This window comes from Chelmon rostratus, chromosome 5 (genome assembly GCF_017976325.1).
Source record: "Chelmon rostratus isolate fCheRos1 chromosome 5, fCheRos1.pri, whole genome shotgun sequence".
NCBI classification, from domain to species: Eukaryota; Metazoa; Chordata; class Actinopteri; order Chaetodontiformes; family Chaetodontidae; genus Chelmon; species Chelmon rostratus.
In genome coordinates, this window is record NC_055662.1 from 2,286,699 (window position 1) to 2,309,611 (window position 22,913).

A 22,913-nucleotide genomic window follows, 5' to 3' on the forward strand; every position below is an offset into this window, starting at 1 on the left:
GGCCTCAGCAGAGCCCAGTAACGAGCTGAGCATTTGAATCAGGTGTGCTGGAGCACACCTTACATGGAGCAGCAGAGCAGGGCAGCTGGTGCAAGATCCCTCTTTATTTAAATTTGGTGGGGCTAACCCTTTAAAATTGAAATCAGACGTGAGAAGAGACGTTTGTCTACAAAAGGATCCAAAAATTATGTGTCTCCTATTCATCGTTTGGAGTTTATGGCAATTAAAAAAAAATAAAAATCAGGCGATTTCTCACTGCCTCTCGCACTCTAGCTGATGACATCACCCACTCTAGAGGCAGAAATTCTGAGCATTTTTTGAGAAACTTTATGGTCTTCAGATGGTCAGGGATCGAAAACCGTAAGCGATATCAAAAAGTGAGCTGAGGTTCATTTTGAGCCGACAAAATTATCTACGTTTTAAAGTTTGAATGAAGTCTCTAGGAGAAAGTATGGCGAGGCAGCAGAAACTTGAAAAAGGCTGAAATTTGAGGAAATTTCCCATTCATTTCTTATGGGAAATTTTTTGCAGTGTTTTGCGAATAACTTTGTGAATTATTAACGAATCCTGTCATAACTACAGAGCACACCACTCTTTGAGCTATAGAGGCGAGTGGCTCGTGCATTGCCTCGTGCCACTAATAATCTATATTTATGTAGAGCCAGCAACGTTGCCTATGAGTTACAGGAATGGCATTTTAATAACAAGTCCAAAAGTAAATGTTGGCGAGTGGAGGGTAGCTGAAGTAAGAGTTATACACGTTCTGGATCTGTGGAAACTGTGCGACTGTACCAGCCATGCTGCAGACTAATTTTGCTGAGACCACAATGTAATGTGTTTAAGAAGCTAGCTGTGCTTTTCTGTAGCTGGACCTGACCTCTGACCTCACGGTGAAGCACTAAATGATTGTATTTTTAGACAGAAGATGGCAGAGTGATTTTGTATAGAATACTTTGCAGTAGACCGGCATCAGTCAGAGATAACAACTGCCTTATGTGGATTGTCACATATGCATTGTACTTGAATTTCTCTTGACTGATGTTATGTCAGGCTTTTAGACCAAAGTTTGTGTCTGGTGCTTTGTGGCGGGTACTGTATGTTTGTCTTGCCATCACTATGCAGTCTTGGTTCATCCACTCCTTTTGTTGCTCTGCTTGTCCTGCTGCCCAGTGGGCACCACATTCAGGTTTGATATAGGCTTATTGTAATTTTATTGAAGCTCTCCTTTCAATGAAAGCTATTGTTATGATGCTCTTGTTATGTTGATCTCAGGGTGTGTGTGTGTGTGTGTGTGATACTAATACAGGGTAAAGGAGAGTTCTGGGAGTGGTATTTGTTATGATATGTCAACAGTTTTGGTCATGTTATCTGAGAGATTTTTCTATTTGTGCTAGTTTGCTGAGCTCTTGAAGTGGTTGGAAAAAGGTGATATCACATATTTCTGTGCACCAATCACAATTTAACAATATTTGAATCCAGATCTGATGACAGCAGGTGGGCGGTGAGCTTTTGTTGCCGCTGTCAGTCAAAACTGATCAAACCGCACCCACACAGTCCTGATGAGGCAGGTAAGGTGAGTTTCCTGTGTCATCTCAGGTGCTGGATGTGGATGGGTGTGGTCAGAAGTATTCTCTGTTACACATTTAGCCACACCCTCAGTGATGTCACAGGGTACTGACACACCCTGGAGCGCTCTTAGGTCACATCATTGCAGTAAGGAGAGACTCTAACTAGTGGAGGTCAAGAAAAGATGAAGTTTCTCTTTCATTGTGATTGCTGCTTATTTAGTCATGGATATTTAATGTTATAGAAATACTCAAGTTTTCAGATAATGAAATATATCAACATTTCAGTATAATGTATTAAGAGCTCCCTGTGGGCCTTTCAAAATAGAATACAAAATAAATCCATTCTGAAATTCGCAAGATTACTTGAAGTTTTCGAATAGTCTTGTGATGAGAGTCTTGGTCTAGACACTATGATGACAGCTGGTAAGGTATTGAACAATAGCTGTTTCACACCTGGAATGTTTTCCTTCTTAGATTGCTTCATTTAGAGAGTCAGGATGCTGTGATTATTTTTTATAATTACACTTCATAGATACATTTATGCCAGTTTAGCAAAAAGGTGACAGTTAAAGTGAACAAGTTACAACGACACAGCAGATTCCCCATATGTATAGTGTGGGTGTTACATACAGCCTTTCCATATCTATTAATTATATAGCAAGCACATCCTACACACATTTAGGCCAGTTAGGGTTTATCACAAATACAAAGAATTCAGGGATTTTATGATGGCAATTTTGCACCGTTTCCTTATGTATTATTGACCAACGATTAACCTTTGAGATCTTTGGGTCAATGTTTCTCCACCAAAACAGAGACTATAAAAGCATTCTGACATTCTCGCTCATTCATGTCAGTAATAACATGACATCAAGCCAGTTGCCAACTAAAAAGAAGCACAAGCAGTCAAACAATCACACAGGAAACACTCCAAAAAGAAAACAAAACCAGTAAAATTATTACCTACACTGTTTGCTGTAATCATCCATCACAGTTTACAGACTCACATACTTCAGCTTCAACAACTGCATTTACTGTTGTTGCTCACACAACTTTCCTGTGTTATGAGGGATCATTAGTGACATTTCCACTGTGTTCACTCTCATTTGACCTCTAAAGAAAGTGCTTTAGATAACCTGGTCTGACTTTTCCTGTTAATTGCTCTAATGGACTTTGTTGTGGTGATGTGTCCATCTTCCTAGACCTCAGCAATTTGATTGGCAGTTTTGGTGAACAAGGTGTGACTCCTAGTTCGGTGAAATTGGCAATTCCCCTGAAATTTGGATTGTCCCAAAAGCTCCAGGTTTACCAAGCTTTAACTTGTTTGTGCTGCTGATACTGACACAGATTGAGGCGTTGAGGTGGGTTCTGCTTTATTACCTGAGCTTGAGGAACTGTCTTTGATGAAGCTCCTTATGTCAAAACGTAGTGGTAGGACCTCCATGTGGCCATGCTAGTCAGTATAAAGTTATCAAAACTGATAGAAATGATAGACAAATGAGAATGCATGCCTGAATTTTCCTGTAATGTTTCACATTCTAGCTTGTGAGTGTCATGTGATATATGTGATGTATAGCACATTGGCTGTGTGTGTCATGTATTTTGTGGGATGATGAAGCCAGAGGGTCACTAGTCTTCGCCTTTGAAACCAGGTGCCTGTCTCAGATGTGTAGCGACTGTAACAAATGAGGCAGAGACAACCAATGATGACTGAACTTTGGACCTTCTCAGAGCTCATGTGAGGCATTTCTCCTCTGTGTTCCCTCATTACTGTGAGGGGAGGAAACTGCCGCCACTCAGCATAACCGGCCTCAGCCTGTTTCAGCTCGTCACACGCACAGCCGGGAACGAGACAGAGGCAGGCAGACAATGTCCGCGCTGATGTGTTTTCTTTTTCGGACTGATGTGTCTGAGACAGTCGATCGATGGCCCGGGAGGTGTCTCAAGCCCCCCACTCCATCACCACCATCGCCTCCTCCAGGGAGCTGATTGATCTGAGAGCTGGTTGTCAGGGAGGATCGGGGCCCCGCAGGCAGCCAGGCACTGCTGTCTCCTCTCAGCTACTAGCCATGTATCTCTGCATGCTGCCTTGCTTACACTTTCATCTGCAGGGGAAGCCAGCAAGAGAGCATGCTGGAAGAATCAGCTTGACTGACTGTGTATATATACAAAGAGATCAAATGACCCCATGCCTCTAATGTATTCTGGCTGAGTGCCACACCCAAAATGCAAGTCTTGAATAGGCTCTTTCCAGAATTGGTTATTTTGCCCCATTCAGCCATGTTATCTCTTTGTGTAGATGCCAGACAGTGATGAGTGTCGTTTATTGACCGTGGTCTGTCATTATGTTAAGCTGATGTCCATTACATGGCTGTGGCCCCAAGCTCTGATTGAACTCAAAGCATTGATTTGCACTTAATGTCCATCACAGAGATGGTCCAGTCTCATTTTATTGCACAATATAAACAGTATGACATGTTTGACTGGAGAAATATGGTTGTCCGGTGTGCTTCAATGGCTCACGGATGCCACTGGAGATACCCACATTTGTCTGAGTGTGCTTGTGGTCCTGCAAAGCAGCAACAGCAGCAGCAGCAAAGATATGGTAAGGGATGACAAAATCAAACACATTAAAATCATTAAAAAAACAGTATTAAAAATATATTTAGTTAATACTGACAATGTTTTTATCCTCCAGATTTTGCCCTCTTGTGGTTCACACAGGAGCTGGACAAACACAATGCTCCACCAGTACTGGACTTTTAAAGCCAATATCAATAGCCATGCTACCAGCTGTGTGAGGCTATGCTTAGCCACAGAGGTGCTTTGAGCTAAATGCTAACGTCAGCATGCTAACATGCAGCCAATGATGTTTACCATGTTCACCAGCCTGCTAGCATGCTAACATTTGTTTGCACTAACCAGAACATGCAACCGAGGTTGATTGGAATGTCATTACCACTGTTACTGCCGTACGGCCTGAGGGGGGAAACAAATGTCTTAACTGTAGGACGAGACTCAGGAAGTCTTGCTTGTTATAAAATGGTGCAGACAACTAAAAACCAGACCTCTGTCTTCAGGTGAAATCATGTTAATTTATTCTTGAAGCATATAATCAAACAAACAGACCAACGTGTATCTTCTCTAGGTCTTCATCAGTGTGCATTAAATACCTGCCATAGGTGGCAACCTTGGTTTGTTTGCCTGTATACTTGATGAGTCAATTAATAATATTATTTCATCTGAAGATGCAATGCCTTGGTTTGTGATTGTTTGTGCCATTATATCAAGAATCCCAGGATGTTTTTTATACCTCCATCTGCACCACCAAAGAGCACCCATTGGTCAGCCATCAGAGCCATGCAGCTCGTCTTCCTCCTTTGTAAACAGTCTGAAGGAAATTCCATGGCAGTTTATCCATCCAAAATTGTTTCTTTCTGATGGTACTTGATTAGTGGTTCTCCAACTATGCTCCCCTGTAGAAGCCCCCAAAAAAATAAAATCATAAAACACCCACCTGACCCCCATTCAAACAGATCCAGATTTTCACAGTTACATTTCTCAGAATAATAGTAGGAAAACTATGAAGAAATATTTACATTCTCAGTATTTTTCAGTCTGTCAAGTTCAGAACCCAAACCTTATTTTATGCTCACAATGCTCCTGTATATTGTGGTGCATATAAGATTCTTTAAAAGATGATGCAGAGGCGGCCCATTCAGAATGCCCACTGCCATTCTGAGAGCTGTTCGGCTGTCGAACAGTCTTACATCAGAGGAGTGAACTCTCCAATTATAAAGCAGCTTTAGGGTACAACAATGCCTGGCAGTTTAGTCTTACAACAGAAGCAATTTACCCTTGCAATTGCTAATGAAGGGGAGGATTTGCTTGGACAGTGCTCTGTGTGCAGGCTCATTTGTGCCACAGCCCGATTTGCATAAATGTCCTTGTCTGATGCAACTTAAAAACTTTGCTCGAATAGCTGAGGTCCAAAAATGTTTGCACACTGCTAGCTGCTAGTAGAGAGGTTGATGACAGTTTTACACACATGTAGAACTTAGTGCAGTAGATTCAAATCTATCCAAACCATAGTGACCTGATTAGGCTCTACACCATGTTTTATAAAGATAAAAACTGGGGATGAAAAGAATATTCCTTCTCTTGCTTGACCTTCTCCTGGCGACACTGCTGTTATCTTTTATTGAAATAGGACATTTTTTTCCCACTTGGCATAATGGTTTACATAACTGTGTGTCAGAGGTACTATTCCAGCTACCTCATCATCTGTGAGACCATATCATGCTCCCCTCAATCCCCCCAGTCTCCCTTCAGATTCATCTGTAGCCACGGATATGAGCTGGGATGGAATGAACTCACTTAATGCACGTTTTACGTTTTCTGTGTGCATAAATACACTGAGAGTATTAATGTTTTTTTTAACTACAAGCAGCACTTCCCCCAGTGTGTTAACAAAGAGCTTCCTGGTGAGCTCACAAACACATCAGAGTACACACACACACACACACACACACAGGGGGGAAAACGCCCGTCACGAGATGAGATCACTTAGCTCAGGATGAAAGCAGTTTTCCTCTCCACTCAGGTCAGGTTAGCTTAACAAAGCTAAATAATCATTCAGGCAGTTGTTCAAGAGCCCTTGTGATTTTTTAAAAGCTAATTGTAGTAGTGAGGCAGTAATGGTGTCAAGCACTGTGCAGCAATAAAGACACAATGTTGCATTCAGAGCCAAGTAATATTGCAAATTAATGTCATCACACCTTCTCACGAAAGAAAGCAAGTGAAATGCAGGAGGTGAATACTTTCTTCTCCTCCTTGGTTCAGCCTGGCAGCTTTACTGGCATGACTGCCGACTGAGCCTTCACTAAGACCCGCCCTCCTCATTTAATGATGCTGCGCCTAGCTTTAATCGTCAGTTAGTTCCTCATTTGTTGTTGCTAGTCAAGCTCTTCATTCTCACACTGCAACAACAGGTGGTCTATGGGGCAGATAGATAAGTGCAAGAGAAAAAAAGTCCATGGGAGCAAAAAGGAAGGCAGATTATAAAAGAGAGAAAGGAAAGAAAGGGGATTAACATGTTCTTACGTGATGAGATGTGAGGAAATGAGGAAAACGTTGACCACGCCTTCCTTGGCCATGCCACCCGTTCCAGAGAGAACTGTCCCTGAATGGAGGTCCAGCCACCAGCGACAGGGTGCAACCCGGACTGGACTGCATCTCAAAACTGTTTTGGCTCATCCTTACACTGTTCCAACGATCACTACCAACTCTGGTTTGGTCAGAATAAACCCTTAAGACGGGACAGGAGTGAGAGGAGACAGACTGCAGCGGGAGGAACACGTGTAAAGCCAGAAGGTTTTCATGTGTACTTTGGGAATTCTTTTCACCTGACATTATAACTGCAGAGACTTAAATATGTAGGACTTCAACAGGTCTTCCCAGTAAAAAAAAACTATAGTGATCAGATAATGGAAACCCTGGTCCCAGTCAGCACTGATCAAGTCATAGTAGTAGCAGTGATGTAGCTTTTGTTTGTGAGAGCTGCTTGCTCGTCTTCCCTGACTAGCTTGACTTTTAGCTCAGCCTTCTTGTTTTTGAGTGCATGTAGTCGCAGTGACTGTATATATAACTTACTCAGGCTCAGCTAGCTCTTTGAATCCCTTGCCTCTACCACACTGATTGGCAGCATATGGATCTCAGTCATATGGCACACCAACTGGATGATGGCCTCAGTCTTTGGTTTGGGTCACACTGTGGATGTGTATGTACCTGTATACTGACACACAAACATGATAAAATGCTAAAAGACTGAGGCTAAAGCTCCATGTCCCAGCCTTAATGTCCTCACCAGCTCATGATTCATGTAATGTGTTCAGAGGAGCAGCATCGTTGGTGTATGTCAGTGTGGAGCTGGAGGTAGTAGCATAGTATTATTAATAAAATGTAAAAATAATAAAATGGAGGCTAATTAGTTCTAACACAACCCTTGAGTTGTTTGGATGCTTACTGTAGAAGAAAAACATATTTGGCCAAGCAAAACAGTGGTTAGGCTTAGGCTGTGCTTTATGTTTTGTGATTTTAACTTTCACTTTTCCAACAGAGAAGGATTTGAAGGTGTAAGGAATAAGCCGTGTGTTGCATCCGTCTTCATGGCATGACAGGGAAGAAAAGTATACTGGTAATCTGATGCACCGTAACAGGAGTCCAGATAATTTTGTAAGCATCCAATAGATGACGAGTTGTCACAACATTACATTAGAATGACGAATCACAGCACAAGGACAAGACACTCTACATGTACAGATTTGAATATGTGTATGTAAAGAAGCACACAATCTATTCTCTCTCTGAGCCAGTGTTGGTCTCCTGGCTATTTGTCTCTAATGAGATCACTGGAGCCTCCTTTGTTTCTATGGCGACACCTCCAGTCATCTCCGCTGTGGTTTCCCCTTTCCAAGCATCCCTTTCTCCATCCTTCTCTTTGTCTCGTTCTCTCTCTCTCTCTGTCTCTTCATCTGTTGTCGATGCATCCTTCATATCTCTGCTGTTCTCCGCTCATCTTGTCATCTGTCTCTCCAAAGTGCTTTCAGCAGCATCACCAGGCTGCTGTACATCTTCCTCAGGGACATATCTGAGAATGAATCTGTGTTATAGTAGTCAAGACAAAGGTGGGAAATTTAGTGTAGTCTCCTGTGTTTTGGTATCATCATGACATAATAACCACAGTTTTAGGCAAATATCAGTTTTACATTCAGAGGAGTAGGAATGAGGTTTTTACTGCCACCCATAGGACAACAGAACCATAACATGTGGGGTTGTTGATTAAACCAACACAGTACTGAACTGTATTTACCATAGATTACAGCAGAGCAACGTGAATCAAGTAAGACAATTACAAAGAAAGAGAGTACAACAGTATTAGTTTAGTTGTGGGAGTTATATTCCTACTTGGTCCTGATAGGTATTTAACATGTTCAAATTTAGTAGGACAAAAACTCGCTGTATTTATTCATGACATAAAGGGTTAATGTGAGTCCTGCTGTAGATACACATCGCCACGTTTCTGGAATTTCTAACTTCAACACAATACCTTGAAAAATGTTCACATTCAATTTTGTGTTTTTAATCCTAAATGACCAAACATTGTGGGCATACAATTTGAGATTTTTACAAAAAGATAATAATATAGCAAGGCTATAACATGACAATGAGGTACCACTTTTCTTTTTTTGGCTAGTAGCAGAGAAAAGCAGAATGAGTCACGTGAACGTTAATAATTAAGACTTTTTTTTACATTGATGAATTCCTTGTTCAAGAAGACTTATTTAACAGGCTTCTAAGGCCTGCTGCATGGGTCTTAGGTTGTTTCAGCTTGGCCTGGCCTGCTGTATTTCTTTCTGTATCAAGCCTTGGAAAGTTCTGTGACTGTGATTAATACAGATCTTTAATTACTACAGTTTTAGTGCAGTGCAAAGGGGAATGCATTTCAGCTCCATCTTCTTTACTGGGTGCTTGTGTTCTGTTCCTGTCTGCCTTACACTCATCTTTCCCTCAGCTCTGACTGATCTCATCCTTTTTCCTCCAGTTGATTCCCTCATAATTCCTCATGTCCACCTTCCCCCTTCTTTCCTCTTTCTTCCCCTCTCTACCAAATGGCACAAGAATATTCAGGGGATAAAAGAAAAGTGTAGTCAGAGCAAAGCAACAAATGCACTGTTAATCTGATTTGTCACCGAATCTGAACCCTAGAAACCCCCCTCTCCTCCCTGCTGCTCTGGGATGATATTTACTGGGCACCAAGCCAAGTCCAAGTATGGCGCTGTCATAAATATTCAATTGAATATGAAATTTCGGGGTCAGTCAGTGTGAACGAAGAATGCAGTATTGAGCTGCTGCTGAAATCATAACACTACATCAGGCTGGATCCTGAGATCTTTTTCCCTGGGTGCAAATAAAAATTTCACTCAGTGTTCAGTGATGGAGAGTGATGGTCAAAATGTGCCATCCAACTGGACCAAAACATACAGCTAGACATTATTCTTTACAAGTAAAGAACTTGGCGTTATCACAGAGCCATACAGTATCTGAAGAGCTGTCACTACACACTGACAGGACGTACAGTCAGTAGATGTACTCATGTTTTGTCACTTAGGAGCTGAATTTCTGGTGTCAGGTCATCTGCTGTTTATTACCACAATATTTGAAACAAAAATCTGTGACTGGGGGACAGATGCAAACCGTAGCACCTGGTCTGCCAGAACTGCTTGAGGAGAAGAAGAAAACATGCAAGCGCCTGCGCACACACACGCACACACACACTCCCAAAGAAAACCAGTATAGTGTAACTTCTTACACAAGACACAAAAGCCCCTCACTTAGATAATCCAGTGGTAGGTAGAATATAAACCACCAGCTACAGTCTACTGGTGTGTTGGCCAGCAAGCCGACTCACTGGCCATGCTTGTTGTTTACAGATGACATATCAAAAACATAACATGTGTCTTAAAACGATTAAGACCATACATAACAAGCTTGGTTTTATCTATAAGCGCTACAATGAATGGTTGTCAGCAGGAGTGTAGTGTAAGCAGATGATAGGAGGTGTGTCAGGCCTCCTCCTCTGCTCGGGGATAGTTGGTCCAGTTTGTAGGTTACAGAATGTTGATCTGAAGACGTTCCCTTCTGTGTTGAGGCACATGCTCATTCTGCAGTTGTTTCTTCTTCACCGTGGATAAATTAGAACACAGGTGGGGAACCGTTGACTGGAACTCCAAATATATTTACTTCCTTTCATTTACTTTTCATGTCCTGAAACCAAATGCACGCCTTTGCACACTTGCCAGCTCATTCAGATGTCAGAGCAGGCGTTAGTTCTTGCAGAGTAGGAGAATAAACAGTGTTTCCTTGTTCCAGTTGCATTTGCTACAGCTTTAATTTAACTTTAAATGATTTCACATTTGAAAGCAGAGAGCTGAGAAGCTGGCTTCCACTTCATCTGTATGAGTTATTCCAGACAAACAGACTGTTTTACTTTTGACAGCGAGCAACAAGGCTCTCCTTCACGAATTCTCCTTCTGAATGAGGTTTCAGCTTCTTAGCTATTAGCTCGCTCACCACAACACTTGTCTGCATAACACTGTCTCTGTCAGACTTTGGGCATCCAAAACTAGCTTAGCTTCATCCAAGACAATTTTTCCTTGAAGCTCATCCAGTTTAGCATGTTTGTAGCTGTACCGACTCTTGAGATTAGCCTTTTCATCACCACAAATTAACTTGCCTTGGCTTTGACCTCAACAACAAAGAAAAAACGTTTGTCCATTTCTGATGCTCAGCATCTACTTACTTGTGTTGACAGGCGCCATGACGCATTGTTGTGATATTAACCGCTACGTGTGTGTGTTCAGGGGCCACTCGGAAGACTGTGTTAGTCTACTTTTTTGTGCTATTTTCCTTACAAACACACATGAAGCAAAGGGAGTTGCACAGTTTTTGCACATGCAGGGTTAATGCTACGTTGCTAGGCAGCACAATGGCTGTTGTGTCTGTACTTGTTATGTACTCACCTGAACATCATTTTCTGACCTTTGTGCACCGTGAAGTCCTCAAAAACCTGCTCTACGCTTCAGCTTCTTTGCTTGACCAGTCTCAGTTCATATTATAACCAGTCCTCTCAGCCTTTCTGTCCCACTGTAACCTGTCCTCTTTGTCCCATTGTAACCAGTCCTCTCAGCCTCTCTGTCCCACTGTAACCAGTCCTCTTTGTCCCACTGTAGCCTGTCCTCTCAGCCTCTCTATCTTACTACACTCCTCAAAGTTTTCTGAGGTTCTGCAGTCCTAAGTGTGGATGTCCGTATGGGTGCTGCTGATGCCTTGACTGGCGACGTCGGTGGTGGTTTTCTGGGAAATTTAAAACCAGGGTCAAACTGTGACAGAAGTTTTTGTGTTTCCTGTGCTAAACACCTGCTCTTTGTTTGGTCTTTCCTGAGAAATATCCTCACTTAAAATATCCTGCAGTTTAGTTTTCTGCTTTGTTTGGAATGCATTAAAAACATTTGTTGACAAAGCCAAAGCTTGTACAGCTCTGGTAGCATGCGTGTAAATGGATTTATTTGTAAGGTAGCTTGGTGGATCATACCTACCCAATTTTACTTACACCAAATATCCGTGAATGACTGTTAATTCAGGCCTTTTAGAGGAAATTGCTATGTAGCAAAAAGCCTGTAGTGCTTTGACGGGGTATACAGTATGGGTATGTGTGCATGTCCATACAAACATGTCCTGTGTTTTGGCAGATGTGCATGCCGGTATACGCTTTGTCAGCTCATGAATGCATCAGTGTGTGAGTTTTATGTGGCAGAGCTCAGTGTCGCTCCCCGACGTAATTGGCTGTTTTCCACTTCACCTACTGCAGCCTGCTGCTAATGGAGCTCCCAGGTTGGGCTTGTGTGGGAAGACTCCGGCTGAGTGTGTGATGTTCTTTTCTACACGCACAGCATGCCAGTTATCTAATTCAGCCTGGCTATATACTGCCTGCCTGCCTGCCCGCGTCACTGAATACAGGGCCAGTAAGTTGTGTGTATGTGTCTGCACATGGAGTGTTTTCCCACACAGCTGTAATTACAGAGTCAGTGAACCTCCCCTGGAATGCAAATAATGGACTTGTAATTCATGTTGAGTGAGTTGTTGGACAAACTGGCAAATGAAATCGACAATGAGCCGCATATTAAGCACTTGTATGCCAGGGCCATACTCTTGTGTGTATCAAAGCATTCAGCAGGTAAGGCCCAATAAAAACCATCTTTAATCGAGTGTGAAGGATGCACTCGTTCACCAGAAGTGGTGTAATAGACACTGTTGGTGATGAAGCAGCTCGGCATCGCAGAACAAAGCTTTCAGCTCTGGTGTCAGAACTAAAGCCTCTCAGGACTTTGCACCAAGAGTGAACAGAGAGAGGATTTCACAACACTGTGGAAAATGGTTCTGGTCTATCACATCTTGTAAATAAGTTTCGCTTGTATCTTAAATATACAATCTGCAATTTGATCATCTATATTGATCAGTGGTAGAAAGTAAGAAAGTTCATTTACTGAAGTGCCGTACTTAAGTACAGTTTTATACCTGATTTTACTTCAATGTTTACATTTTATGCTAATTTTTCATTCTACATTTAGGTGTATATTACAAGTTACATGTCAACATGACACTTTTATATTTTCTCTTCTAAGGACTTCAAGATAGTTGTTATACTTATGTGTCAAATATTGAATGTTGTCAACATGACATTTACTGGCTTTGTATTTAACTCATCTGCAGAGAGAACCAAGTCTTTGAAACAGGCTTTTATAAAGCACACACTTTATTTACACTTCCCCCTTTTGATTTGAAGTATTTTCTATCATATTTTAGTCATTTTTCTGATATATCCCTGTTTTATTCTGCTGTTGGGGCAAACATAACACTCCCTCCATGTTTGACTGTTGTCTTGTTAAATTCAGTGTACAGTAATGTGCCTTTCCACCACAGTGACTCCATCAGTGCAGCAGAGTCATGTCAAAATTACAACTCTGCCCGGTCACAGCAGAAAGCGGCACAGTGAAATTCTTCTCAGCATCCTCACAAAATAGGCGGCGCCAGAGGCTTTGTGGCATACGGTGTGTTCACAGGGCTATTTGGTGAACTGGAAAGCTAACATGCTAGCCAGTACGTATGTACAGTGCCGTTTACTCCACACTGTATACTGTTTTTATTTAGTTCTAAGGAATTTCTCAGGAAACATCATTTCATTCAATAAAAAGTTACTGAAGAGGGAAATAGCTTGTTGGCCCGGTTGTTAATGTGATAATAAGGTCACACAGCTTATTAGGAGATGCATTCGTACCATTGCACTGTGCACCATTTGGTGGAGCTCTTTATCTCATAGTGGAGGTCAGAGTTCACCAAATTTGAACTTGATGCAAAAGATTTGCACAGATTCATTTTGCCCCTGGGAACGAAGCAGCTGAATTCAATGATTGTATTCAAATGAATTGATTGCTGTTTTAAACGCTGCAGTGGAGGTTATTCCACCACTCCACCAGTCCTCCTCCCTTATCACTATAACTGGAATGGCTGTTTTTATTTGAGAATTAACAGTAAACTTGTATCTATGGTTTTAGCCACGCTGATGAAATGGGGGAATGGTTCTCATGTCAAACTCAAACAGCTTTACCAATCATTCAGTGTAACCCATTATAATTCCTTGGTAGAATCAGTACTTGCAGTTGTACCCCTCTCTCCCTCTCTCTCTCTGGTACAGCCATGCCAGCTTCCACTGTCTGCCACTTTCTCTCTCTTATCATTTGTGTGTGATTGCAGAGCTTGCACTGAGTAAGTGACCTCACATTTCTGTTGTCGAAGTTGATGATGAGTTGTTGGGAGCCTCCTTCTCTCTAGTCTGACAGGGATGATGGATAGGTACAGCAGCTGCCTGGTCCACGGCTGAGGAAGGAGAGCGTGCTGAGTTATGCCTGGAGCTCTAAACTGCACTGTGCAGGTGGAAGGAAGACTGGAAACATATGAGTTGGGAGAAGGGGCTGCAATATGATGACATACGTCATGAGACACTACAGATATTGCTCTACCGTTTTTACTGAGGTTTAATCCATTTCTTGTTTTTATATAGTTCATGGTAGGTAGTGTTGCAAATTATTGAACATAGCTGCTTAATTGCAATATGGATTTTCACATATTTTTAACCAAAACTTTTTGTCATTGGTTATTTTAACCATATACTGACTTCTTTTTATTTAACACAAAACATGTTCTATAGCAGGGCTGCAGTCTGGTTGAAGCAGTGCCTCTGCTACAATAAACCCCATGTCCCCATATAATTATCTGTAAAATGACTTCAATTAATTATTAGCTTGCATCATAATTAATGATTCTATCATCATTTGAGGTCATACAGGCAGTCAGAAATCTAATTTTCCATTTGTCTGATTATCTAAATTCAGTTTTCCTCAAACTAAATTATTATGCGTGATAATAATGCTAGAATGTAGGCACAAATATAATTCCATACAGGAAGTCACTGTGTCTGGCCATGAAATTCTCTCGCACATAACCCCATAAAACAAACTTTATGCTCAAGCTTCATGAATGTGCTTTGTAAAAGTATAGAGATGAGAGAAAAAGAAGAGAGGCTGCATTCAGTGACACAGGCTGGCTAGTCTATGTGTGTGAGGAGGGCACACTGACTGACAAATGGTCCTGTGGTCAGATTCGATTTTTGTACAGATTGAACAAAACAGCTATATCGTGGTAATTAGTGAGTTTTAAAGGGGCAAGTAGGCTGCAGCCAGACTAACCTTTCCCTCCGTTTCCAGTCTTTATGCTAAGCTAAGCAAGCTGGGGCAGGTAGGCTGTAGCCAGGCTAACCTTTCCCTCTGTTTCCAGTCTTTATGCTAAGCTAAGCAAACTGGCTGCTTGCAGATAGATATGAGAGTGGTATCAATCTTCACACAGCAACGCTCAGCCAGAAAGCAAATAATTGTATTTGCCAAAATGCCCAACTATACCTTTGAATTATTTAGATGATTGTTAAAATGACGGTATCTCACCACAGGCGTGAAGTCTTAGATCACGTTTTTACACCAGAATTAATTATGTACATTTCAGCTGATAGTACTGATCATCCATTGCTCTCCAAATTAAAATAATCCCGATTGCTTCCCCTTCTCCCTCTGCCTCACTAATGCTTTACTGTTGTGAACAAGCATATTGGAAGTTGTTTTTCCGTCAGCCTTTCACTCCAACCAACATTGGTTTTAAATCTGTTTTGCACTTTTCATGTTTTGTCCTGTAAGCCTAACTGCCATCATAATAGAGCCGATTTCCTGCCAAACCTGGCCTTCTTATATTTTTAGTAGACAGCAGGCTGGCAGCAGTCTACTACACCTACATACACCAACTATATCTTACAACATGTTGCTAGCTTATCTCATCTTAACATGGAGCCAAATAGAGCAAGTGCAGTATGATTAGATTAATACAGCAAAGTTAGCTCATACAGTGTTTATTGTCTCAGACCAAATCATCAACCTTTGATGCCAACAGTTCAATGAAGTATGTAGTAAGTCAACAATTATTGGTCAAACTGTTATTCCAAGACCTTTGTGTTGGTTGATATGTTTGTTCACTGCTGGTGAGGAGGTACATGTACAATTCATGAAACTCACACGCCAGTAGAATTAGCTGCTCAGTGGCGACCCGCTGTGTGATCGATCCATCATCGCCTGCCAAATAACTGTGCTTGTTCATAAGAACAGCGGTTGCCATCTCTCTCCTTCTCGCTTCACATCCAGTTGTGTTGATAGTAGAAACAATGGAGGGGGCGCTGCCTGACAGGGGTAACAGCATTCATTATTCTGATATTATTTCTAATATGACCAGTTTACTATATTTCCATGTGACAGAGGTCATTTGGCAGTGTACATGGTAGCCCTCTCCCCACACAGCTGTTTGACTCATACTCTTCTTTCATGTCGTCTGAGTTCATGTGTTCAGGCATAATGTGTCATAAGGCTTGCCCCCGGCTCCTGGTTTGATAAATGTGTTTGTTGTTGAATTTATAAAGGCATATCCTCCTGAGAACAAATTCATATATTTATGTAATCTTTTATAGATTTAACTACAGCTGCAGTATTTGTCAATAATTTAAATTTATTTTTAGGGTCTGCATTATCTCTGTATCTTCCACATCCTCCACTATCTGAAGTATATTCAATTCAATCAGCCACAAAGTGTTACCTGCCCCCCTCTTCCTTATGAGGACATTGATGGAAGCTGTGCTTGTGTTATGAATGTTGTAAGATAATTGTTAATATCATTTTGTTGTCTTTAGGGCTGTACAGAGTAGTTTGAGACATAACATTGACTTTTGAATTCTTAATCAACATTTGATAGATCATAAGATTGCTTGTTTTTGCAGCTTCAGCTATGTCTGCTGCCTCGGCTTCGAAACCCAGCTCTGCTTGCTCACCAGGGCAGCTCCAGCCTGTCATGAGTTCTGTGGCACAATAGCCTTCAGTGTTGATAGGCCCTTACTATGGACTCTTTAAAAAACATGGTATTTCACCCGTATGGTAGTAATTTTGCAGGACATGGCAGTGCACGCTTCATGGAGCTCCATGACTGTCTGAGTGCATGGTTTTTTTTTTTCCTATAATGTGTATATTTGTTCTCACACCAATGTACATGGACATTGACAGTCTGCCTTGTAAGCCTGTTTGGACACTTATGGGAGAAGTTTGCCTTCAGAGCTTTCAGGCATAATATAAAAAGAGGCAAAGTGTATGGAGGGAGCAGGTCATGGTGGATGAATGAATCAAACACAGGACTATCACCCAGGAGGCTGGGGGTCGAGTTCTCTGTGAAGCCCAATGTCAGGGATGACTTTAAATTTTAGACTTAGTTAAATTATTATTTCAGGTTTTTCCTGTAATTTTCAGTTTTCTGTCCCAGTTTGGTTAGTTTTAGGCATCAAAACTGCTTGGTTAGGTTTAACAGGTCATGGTTTGCATTAAAATAATAAGTCAGTATTGACTGAATGGCAGCTTTTGGCCACAAAGCCCAGAATACTCAAGCTCAAATGGGCTCAGATGCCCAGCCACTGGGCATATAATAATAAAACAATACAACAATACAACAAAAAAGACTTTCTACTGTTAGTGGCCAGTGAGTAATAGAAATGATTGAAGGAGAGAGTTGTTATTCTTATGAACAGGTTTGTCATCTTTACAGGTTTATCTCTGCAGCACGTCTGCTTCCAGAGACAACAAAAAAACGATGTGATTCTGGTAGTAGAGAAAAAAATCTTTCTTGAATTCGTTGTTGAATATGAGGGGATTGAAAAGAAAAAGAAAAAGCATATTTGTATTTGTACTTGAGAAAATTGAGTGAAAGTGCTGTCAGTCTTTTCTTAAGTTGGAGGCTTTCTTTTGTGTCATTTTGGATCAAACTGTTGTCCTCACATTGTGTCTGTCTAGCACGTCAGTAGCTGAAGGGCTTTTTTGAATGCAGATCAACACGTGGCAGCTGGAGAAGGGAAAGACACAGTCTGGGCACTTGCTCTACAGATATGACAGCTGATCTGTTTTTCACACAGCCAGATACTGTCGTCTATACCTGCATATATATTGTATGTGCACAGGCTATTCCCTCTGCTCAGTCTGTCACTCGCTGCTGCGAGTAGTAGCGATCCAGCAGGGAGGGTCTTAAGTTCAGATGAATTAGCAGTGACACAGAGAGGGCTTTCTTCTTCACTTTCAGTGGAGTTGTTACATCTTTCTCTCTAAGTGCTTTACAGAGGCGACTTGGCAGCATCTCATCCCATCGTGGTGCTATTTGCAAATAAGCAGACACATTTTAGAAGCATATGGAATGGACTATGAAAAACATGTTAAAGAAACATGGATGTTCTGAAGGACTGTTTTACTTCATGGCTAATATTAAATTTAGCATCTTTTTAGGTTTCAACCTTATTTAGCGTACATGAGAATGAGGCTTTTTTTTTTTTAAAAAAAAAGATATAAATCTGTAATAGATCTTGACCATACTGGAATTGTTTTACTTTATCCTGAAGATTATTTCTGGGTCATATCTTTCCTTTTACTTCCTTGTTGTTACTTTTATTTGATTCGACTTTCTCACCATACACAGTGAGATATTTAAAAAATAATTTCATTAAAACTCATTCTCCCTGTTTGCGCCTGACTTCTTTCTCTCCACAGAGTATCATCTTCTCCTTCTAATCTTGGCTTAGCAGAAGCTACAGATTGTTTGTTGGCACAACCATTGCTAGCTCGCTGCAAGCTCGTCTCGAACGAAATATTTTCCAGAGAAAATGATTTGTAAGCCACTTTGGACAAAGGTGTCAGCCAAATAAATAAATGTAAATGCATGAGGTTGGGGTATTTTTGCACTTTCCTTTTCATATAGAAAATGAGAACACTTTGAAAAGAAATCCTCTCTGCTCTTTCCCACTGTCATTGCTGTAAAGAGTGAAGTGCAAGCAGATGGTATGGAGCAGGAGAGATGGAGGATTTCGGGCACAATTGTCTTGAGTATGCAGAAACCCCCCTGGGACAAACAGAGAGCGAGATTTATGGCTGTGTAGCTGCTCAGCCAGGAAGAGCCATGACAACCTTATGAAGAACTTCTGCTTTGAATGATTAACATTTACATTTAGAACTGCTGTTCTTCCTCTGCCTGCCCCTCCTCGCCGCTGTACAGCCCTCTGCATACCAACACACTGTGATCGTTGCTCTTCTGCATGTTGTGACTGATGCACACACAACGTAGGGTTGGCTGTACCCATGAGGCCATGGCAGCACTGAATTAGCACCGTGCTCTCTGAATGCATTAAAACGTTTGTTGTGTCATATGAGCATAGTAACCCGTCCCACGTGGAATTACAGGCCACTCTCAGTGCTCTGTATGCACATCCAGTGGAAACAAAGTCAATCATCACTTCGTTCTAACGTATGAGCATTAGACTTATCTGTAGTCTATCTAAACTTCTAGCGGTACAGACAGGAACATACTAGCAGCAGTTGTAACTGAAGCTGTAGTAATACTTGCATTAAGAGTAGAAATACTAAAAGATCTCTCTAGTTATCTAGTTTTGCATTTTCATGAAGTTTAAAACAAAAGAGACAGATTGAAAAAATGAATGGGTTAGGTTAACTTAGTATCAGGACAGCCACTTAACTTTATGTGATCTCAAAATGAGGATAACTTACCGTGATAAGACACAAATGAAACACTGCCAAATGGAAATCAGGGTGAAACCAGAGGGAAAAGGTATCGATATACCACAGAGTGGAAAAAGGATTTCACTCGGCTTTCAGCTTTCGACGAGGATCAGCAGCTCTTGTTCTGTTGCTGCTGCTGCTGCAGGGAGACTCCAGAAAAGATTCAAGGAGACGACCCTTAAATAATGAGTCCTTCTATAAAGTGATGTCTGCTCTCAGACTCCAGTTGTGGCCGATGACTTGAATCTGTTACACAGCTTCCCTTGTTTGTTTGTGTAAGTCACTGATAAGAGACACCAACACTTGAAATCAATATGAATTTAATATACAACCCTGATTCCAAAAAGGTTAGAAGCTGTGTACAACCTAAATGAAACAGAATGGGATCATTTGCTAATCCTTTTTGGCATCTACTCAATTGAAAACAGTAAAAAGACAATATATTTAATGTTTTACCGCCTCAACCCTTATTGATTTTTGGAATTATTCTGACTGAGAAAATTCCACCAGGTGCATCTCCGTCCTCCACATGGCTGAAAACCCCACCAGGTGTGTTTTGCCTTTTGTGGACTTGCTCAGATTGTGCTTATCTCATCATCTTCCCTTGATTTTTACACCTCTACTGTGAGTGAGTACATAGTTAAATACTGTAGTTTCTGTTGTCATCTGTTTTTATTGTGTTTGTTTATTGTGTCCTACCTTTTTGTGCTGTACCCGACAGACAAACAGTTGCAAGTCTAGTTATTAATGGCATTGATCAAAAATTTAGTAAAAAAAAAGCATGTTTCAAACAAGTTGGGACAGGAGCAACTAAAGACTGGGAAAGTTGTGGAACGCTCCAAAAACACCTGTTTGGATCATTCCACAGGTAAACAGGTTGATTGGTAACAGGTGATAGTATCATGATTGGGTATGAAAAGAGCATCCTGGAAAGGCTCAGTGGTTCAGAAGCCAGGCTGGAGCGAGATTCACCTCTTTGTGAACACATGATTGGATAAATGAGATTACAACATGGGCTCAGGAACACTTTGTAAAAACATTGTTGGTAAATGTTTGTTTGTAAGTGATTGCATTTTTTTTTTTTTTTTGCATTATTTACATTTTACACGTGCCCCAACTTTTTTGGAATCAGGGTTGTCAGTGATGTTGTGTGGATGATGATATGGGTTCACTGAGATTTGTACTGCTCATTTGAAGCCTGATAATGTATGTTTTGTATGAAGGTGTCATGTCCCTGCCATTTACCATTACGGGCAAATAAAGAAAATGCTTAGGTTTGGATGGGGCCCTGTATGTATGCAACATTAACGTCCTTTGCCAGTCACATGCCTTTTTTAATGTGATCACCAGCACTGCTTGTAGTTGTTTTTAGAGATGGAAACAGACATTTTATACTTGTTCTACACTTTCAACTCCCGTAGTACCACTGGTTTGTGCAGAGAATGAAAAGCATCAGGATTTCAACTAGTGTTTTGTCCGTGGGCGGTCATCAACACACTGCATCATCAAACAATATTCCAGTTCCCATCACATCACCTGTGGCAATGTAGTTACCAGTGTGTACACAGGATGTGTTCATGCACAGTATTGAGTGTAGGTCACCCAAGTTTTGCAGTAGCTGAGCTGAACACACAGTCACTGTAGTAAAATGCATATAACAGAAAAAAAACAACTTAAGATGTAAAAGCTACCATTGTGCAGCCTGTGTAGATAGCTTTATCATTAAAACAAGTGTATACACAACTTGTGTGCAGGCAAGCGTTTACAGATAGCATCAGTGTGATTTATCTGCACAGTACCAATTTGTACTGTGGTGTTCTAATTGTGACACACTGGTACAATATTACTTGCAGTTCACACAGTTCAAAAACTGTTAATACTGTTGTCTCATTTGCCTCATAAAGGATTTCCCAATGAACTGATGTTTTAAACGCTCCGTGTAGCACATGTTTTCTTGCCCGTGTGTGTTTGACAAACAGCTGCTGACGATGAAAGTGCAGCTTATCGTGAGCCTGTGCTGTTGTTGTGTGTGCAGGATCCTGGCCACTGTGGGGGCTGACTTTGATCTGAGAACACTGAGGGCTGTGAGAGTACTGCGGCCGCTCAAACTGGTCTCCGGCATTCCAAGTAAGTTCACTGCACATTTTAACATATCTTTATCACAATTAGCATAACTCCTGGTGCAGTGACCTGAGTCAGAGTCAGGATGTAGTTTGCCTAGCATAGCTTAAAGGCTGGAAGCACATTGCATCAGATTTTGTTTTATCTCACACATAAGCAGAAATGGAGAAATGGAGAGTGCTGGAGTGATTTCTAGTCTGTAAAACAACATCCAGGCTTATCACAACAGCGAGGCTGACAAGATTGATGGTTGTGTCTGTTCAGAGACTGAAACCACACTGCAGAAATACTGGGAGGATGGTTAAACAGCTGTTCATCAAGACCTACGCCCAGCACATAACGCCCAATGAAACCAAAGAATAACATTAATGATCACTGTGAATTTCTATTCAAATGAAATAAAATGTGTCAATTGGTGTGTTGATAGGTGGATTTATGAACTCTGGACAGAGCTAGACTAGCTGTTTCCCTCTGCTTCCTGTCTTTTTGCTAAGCTAGGCTAACCGCATCCTGATCCTGGCTCTTAACTTAACACACAGACATGAGATTTGCATTAATCTGTTCATCACACTCGTAGAGTGAGCACATTTTTCCAAATCCATCAACTATTCCTTTAAAGGAAAAATGTACCTGTGCTGGTAGAAAATGTGCTGTCGTCCATTTACATGATAGTCAACTTGATTCTGACAGAACACAGGGTTGTCTGCCCCACCGTGCCTACATGTCCCAGGATGCATTGTGTGAAGGAAATGTTGAAACTAAGCAGACATTTTGATGTCATAAGAGGAAAAGCATATATATAGTTAATAACGTGACTGATGGCTGCATTCCGCTGAGAGGTGGGGTTGGTTTTGTGTGCGCTGGCTCACACTTAATAAAACCACTGTTAATGTCAATGTACAAACTTTTTATTTCTTTGCTCTTAATGAATAATAATCACATTCAATTTTCAGCACAGTGCAGTCTTGAAGGCCCTGCTCTCCCATGGTCCACCCACACATGTGGTTTTAATTACTGCCCTTCATTAGACTTCTTGTGTAGATGTGTAAGGACTGCTTGATCTCCCTCACTCTCCTGTGAGCCTTGTCCCTGTAGCTGTGCCTGTTATTCTTACTGGTACATGCAGTTAAATGACAACAACACACACAACATAATTCCAGCACAGCTCCCACCCTCAGCATGAGCAGAGGTCTACCCAGCCAGAATAAGTGAAAGCAGCTGTGTGGGTGTGCAAGGCCCTTGAGTCAGATGATAAAATGTTTGGAGATAGATTTTTAATAAAACTCAGAAACCAGATCACATGATCCAAGTTTTAGCATTTTGCACGGTATCCTGTTTGTTTAAGGGCCAGTTTGTAACATTTATAAAGCACAGCTTTCTAGTGCTCCATAATGACTGCTGTCTGTATAAAGTT

General features: G+C 41.3%; 1 protein-coding gene across 1 annotated transcript in view; it reads left to right on the forward strand.

Moving 5' to 3' along the window:
- cacna1ba (calcium channel, voltage-dependent, N type, alpha 1B subunit, a) overlaps window positions 1–22,913 on the forward strand; it is a 137,525-nt gene that overhangs the window by 19,065 nt on the left and 95,547 nt on the right. Inside the window, exon 4 of the mRNA XM_041936942.1 lies at window positions 21,414–21,505. Within this exon, the coding sequence (XP_041792876.1) occupies window positions 21,414–21,505 (92 nt within the window). The remainder of the gene's footprint in view (window positions 1–21,413; window positions 21,506–22,913) is intronic.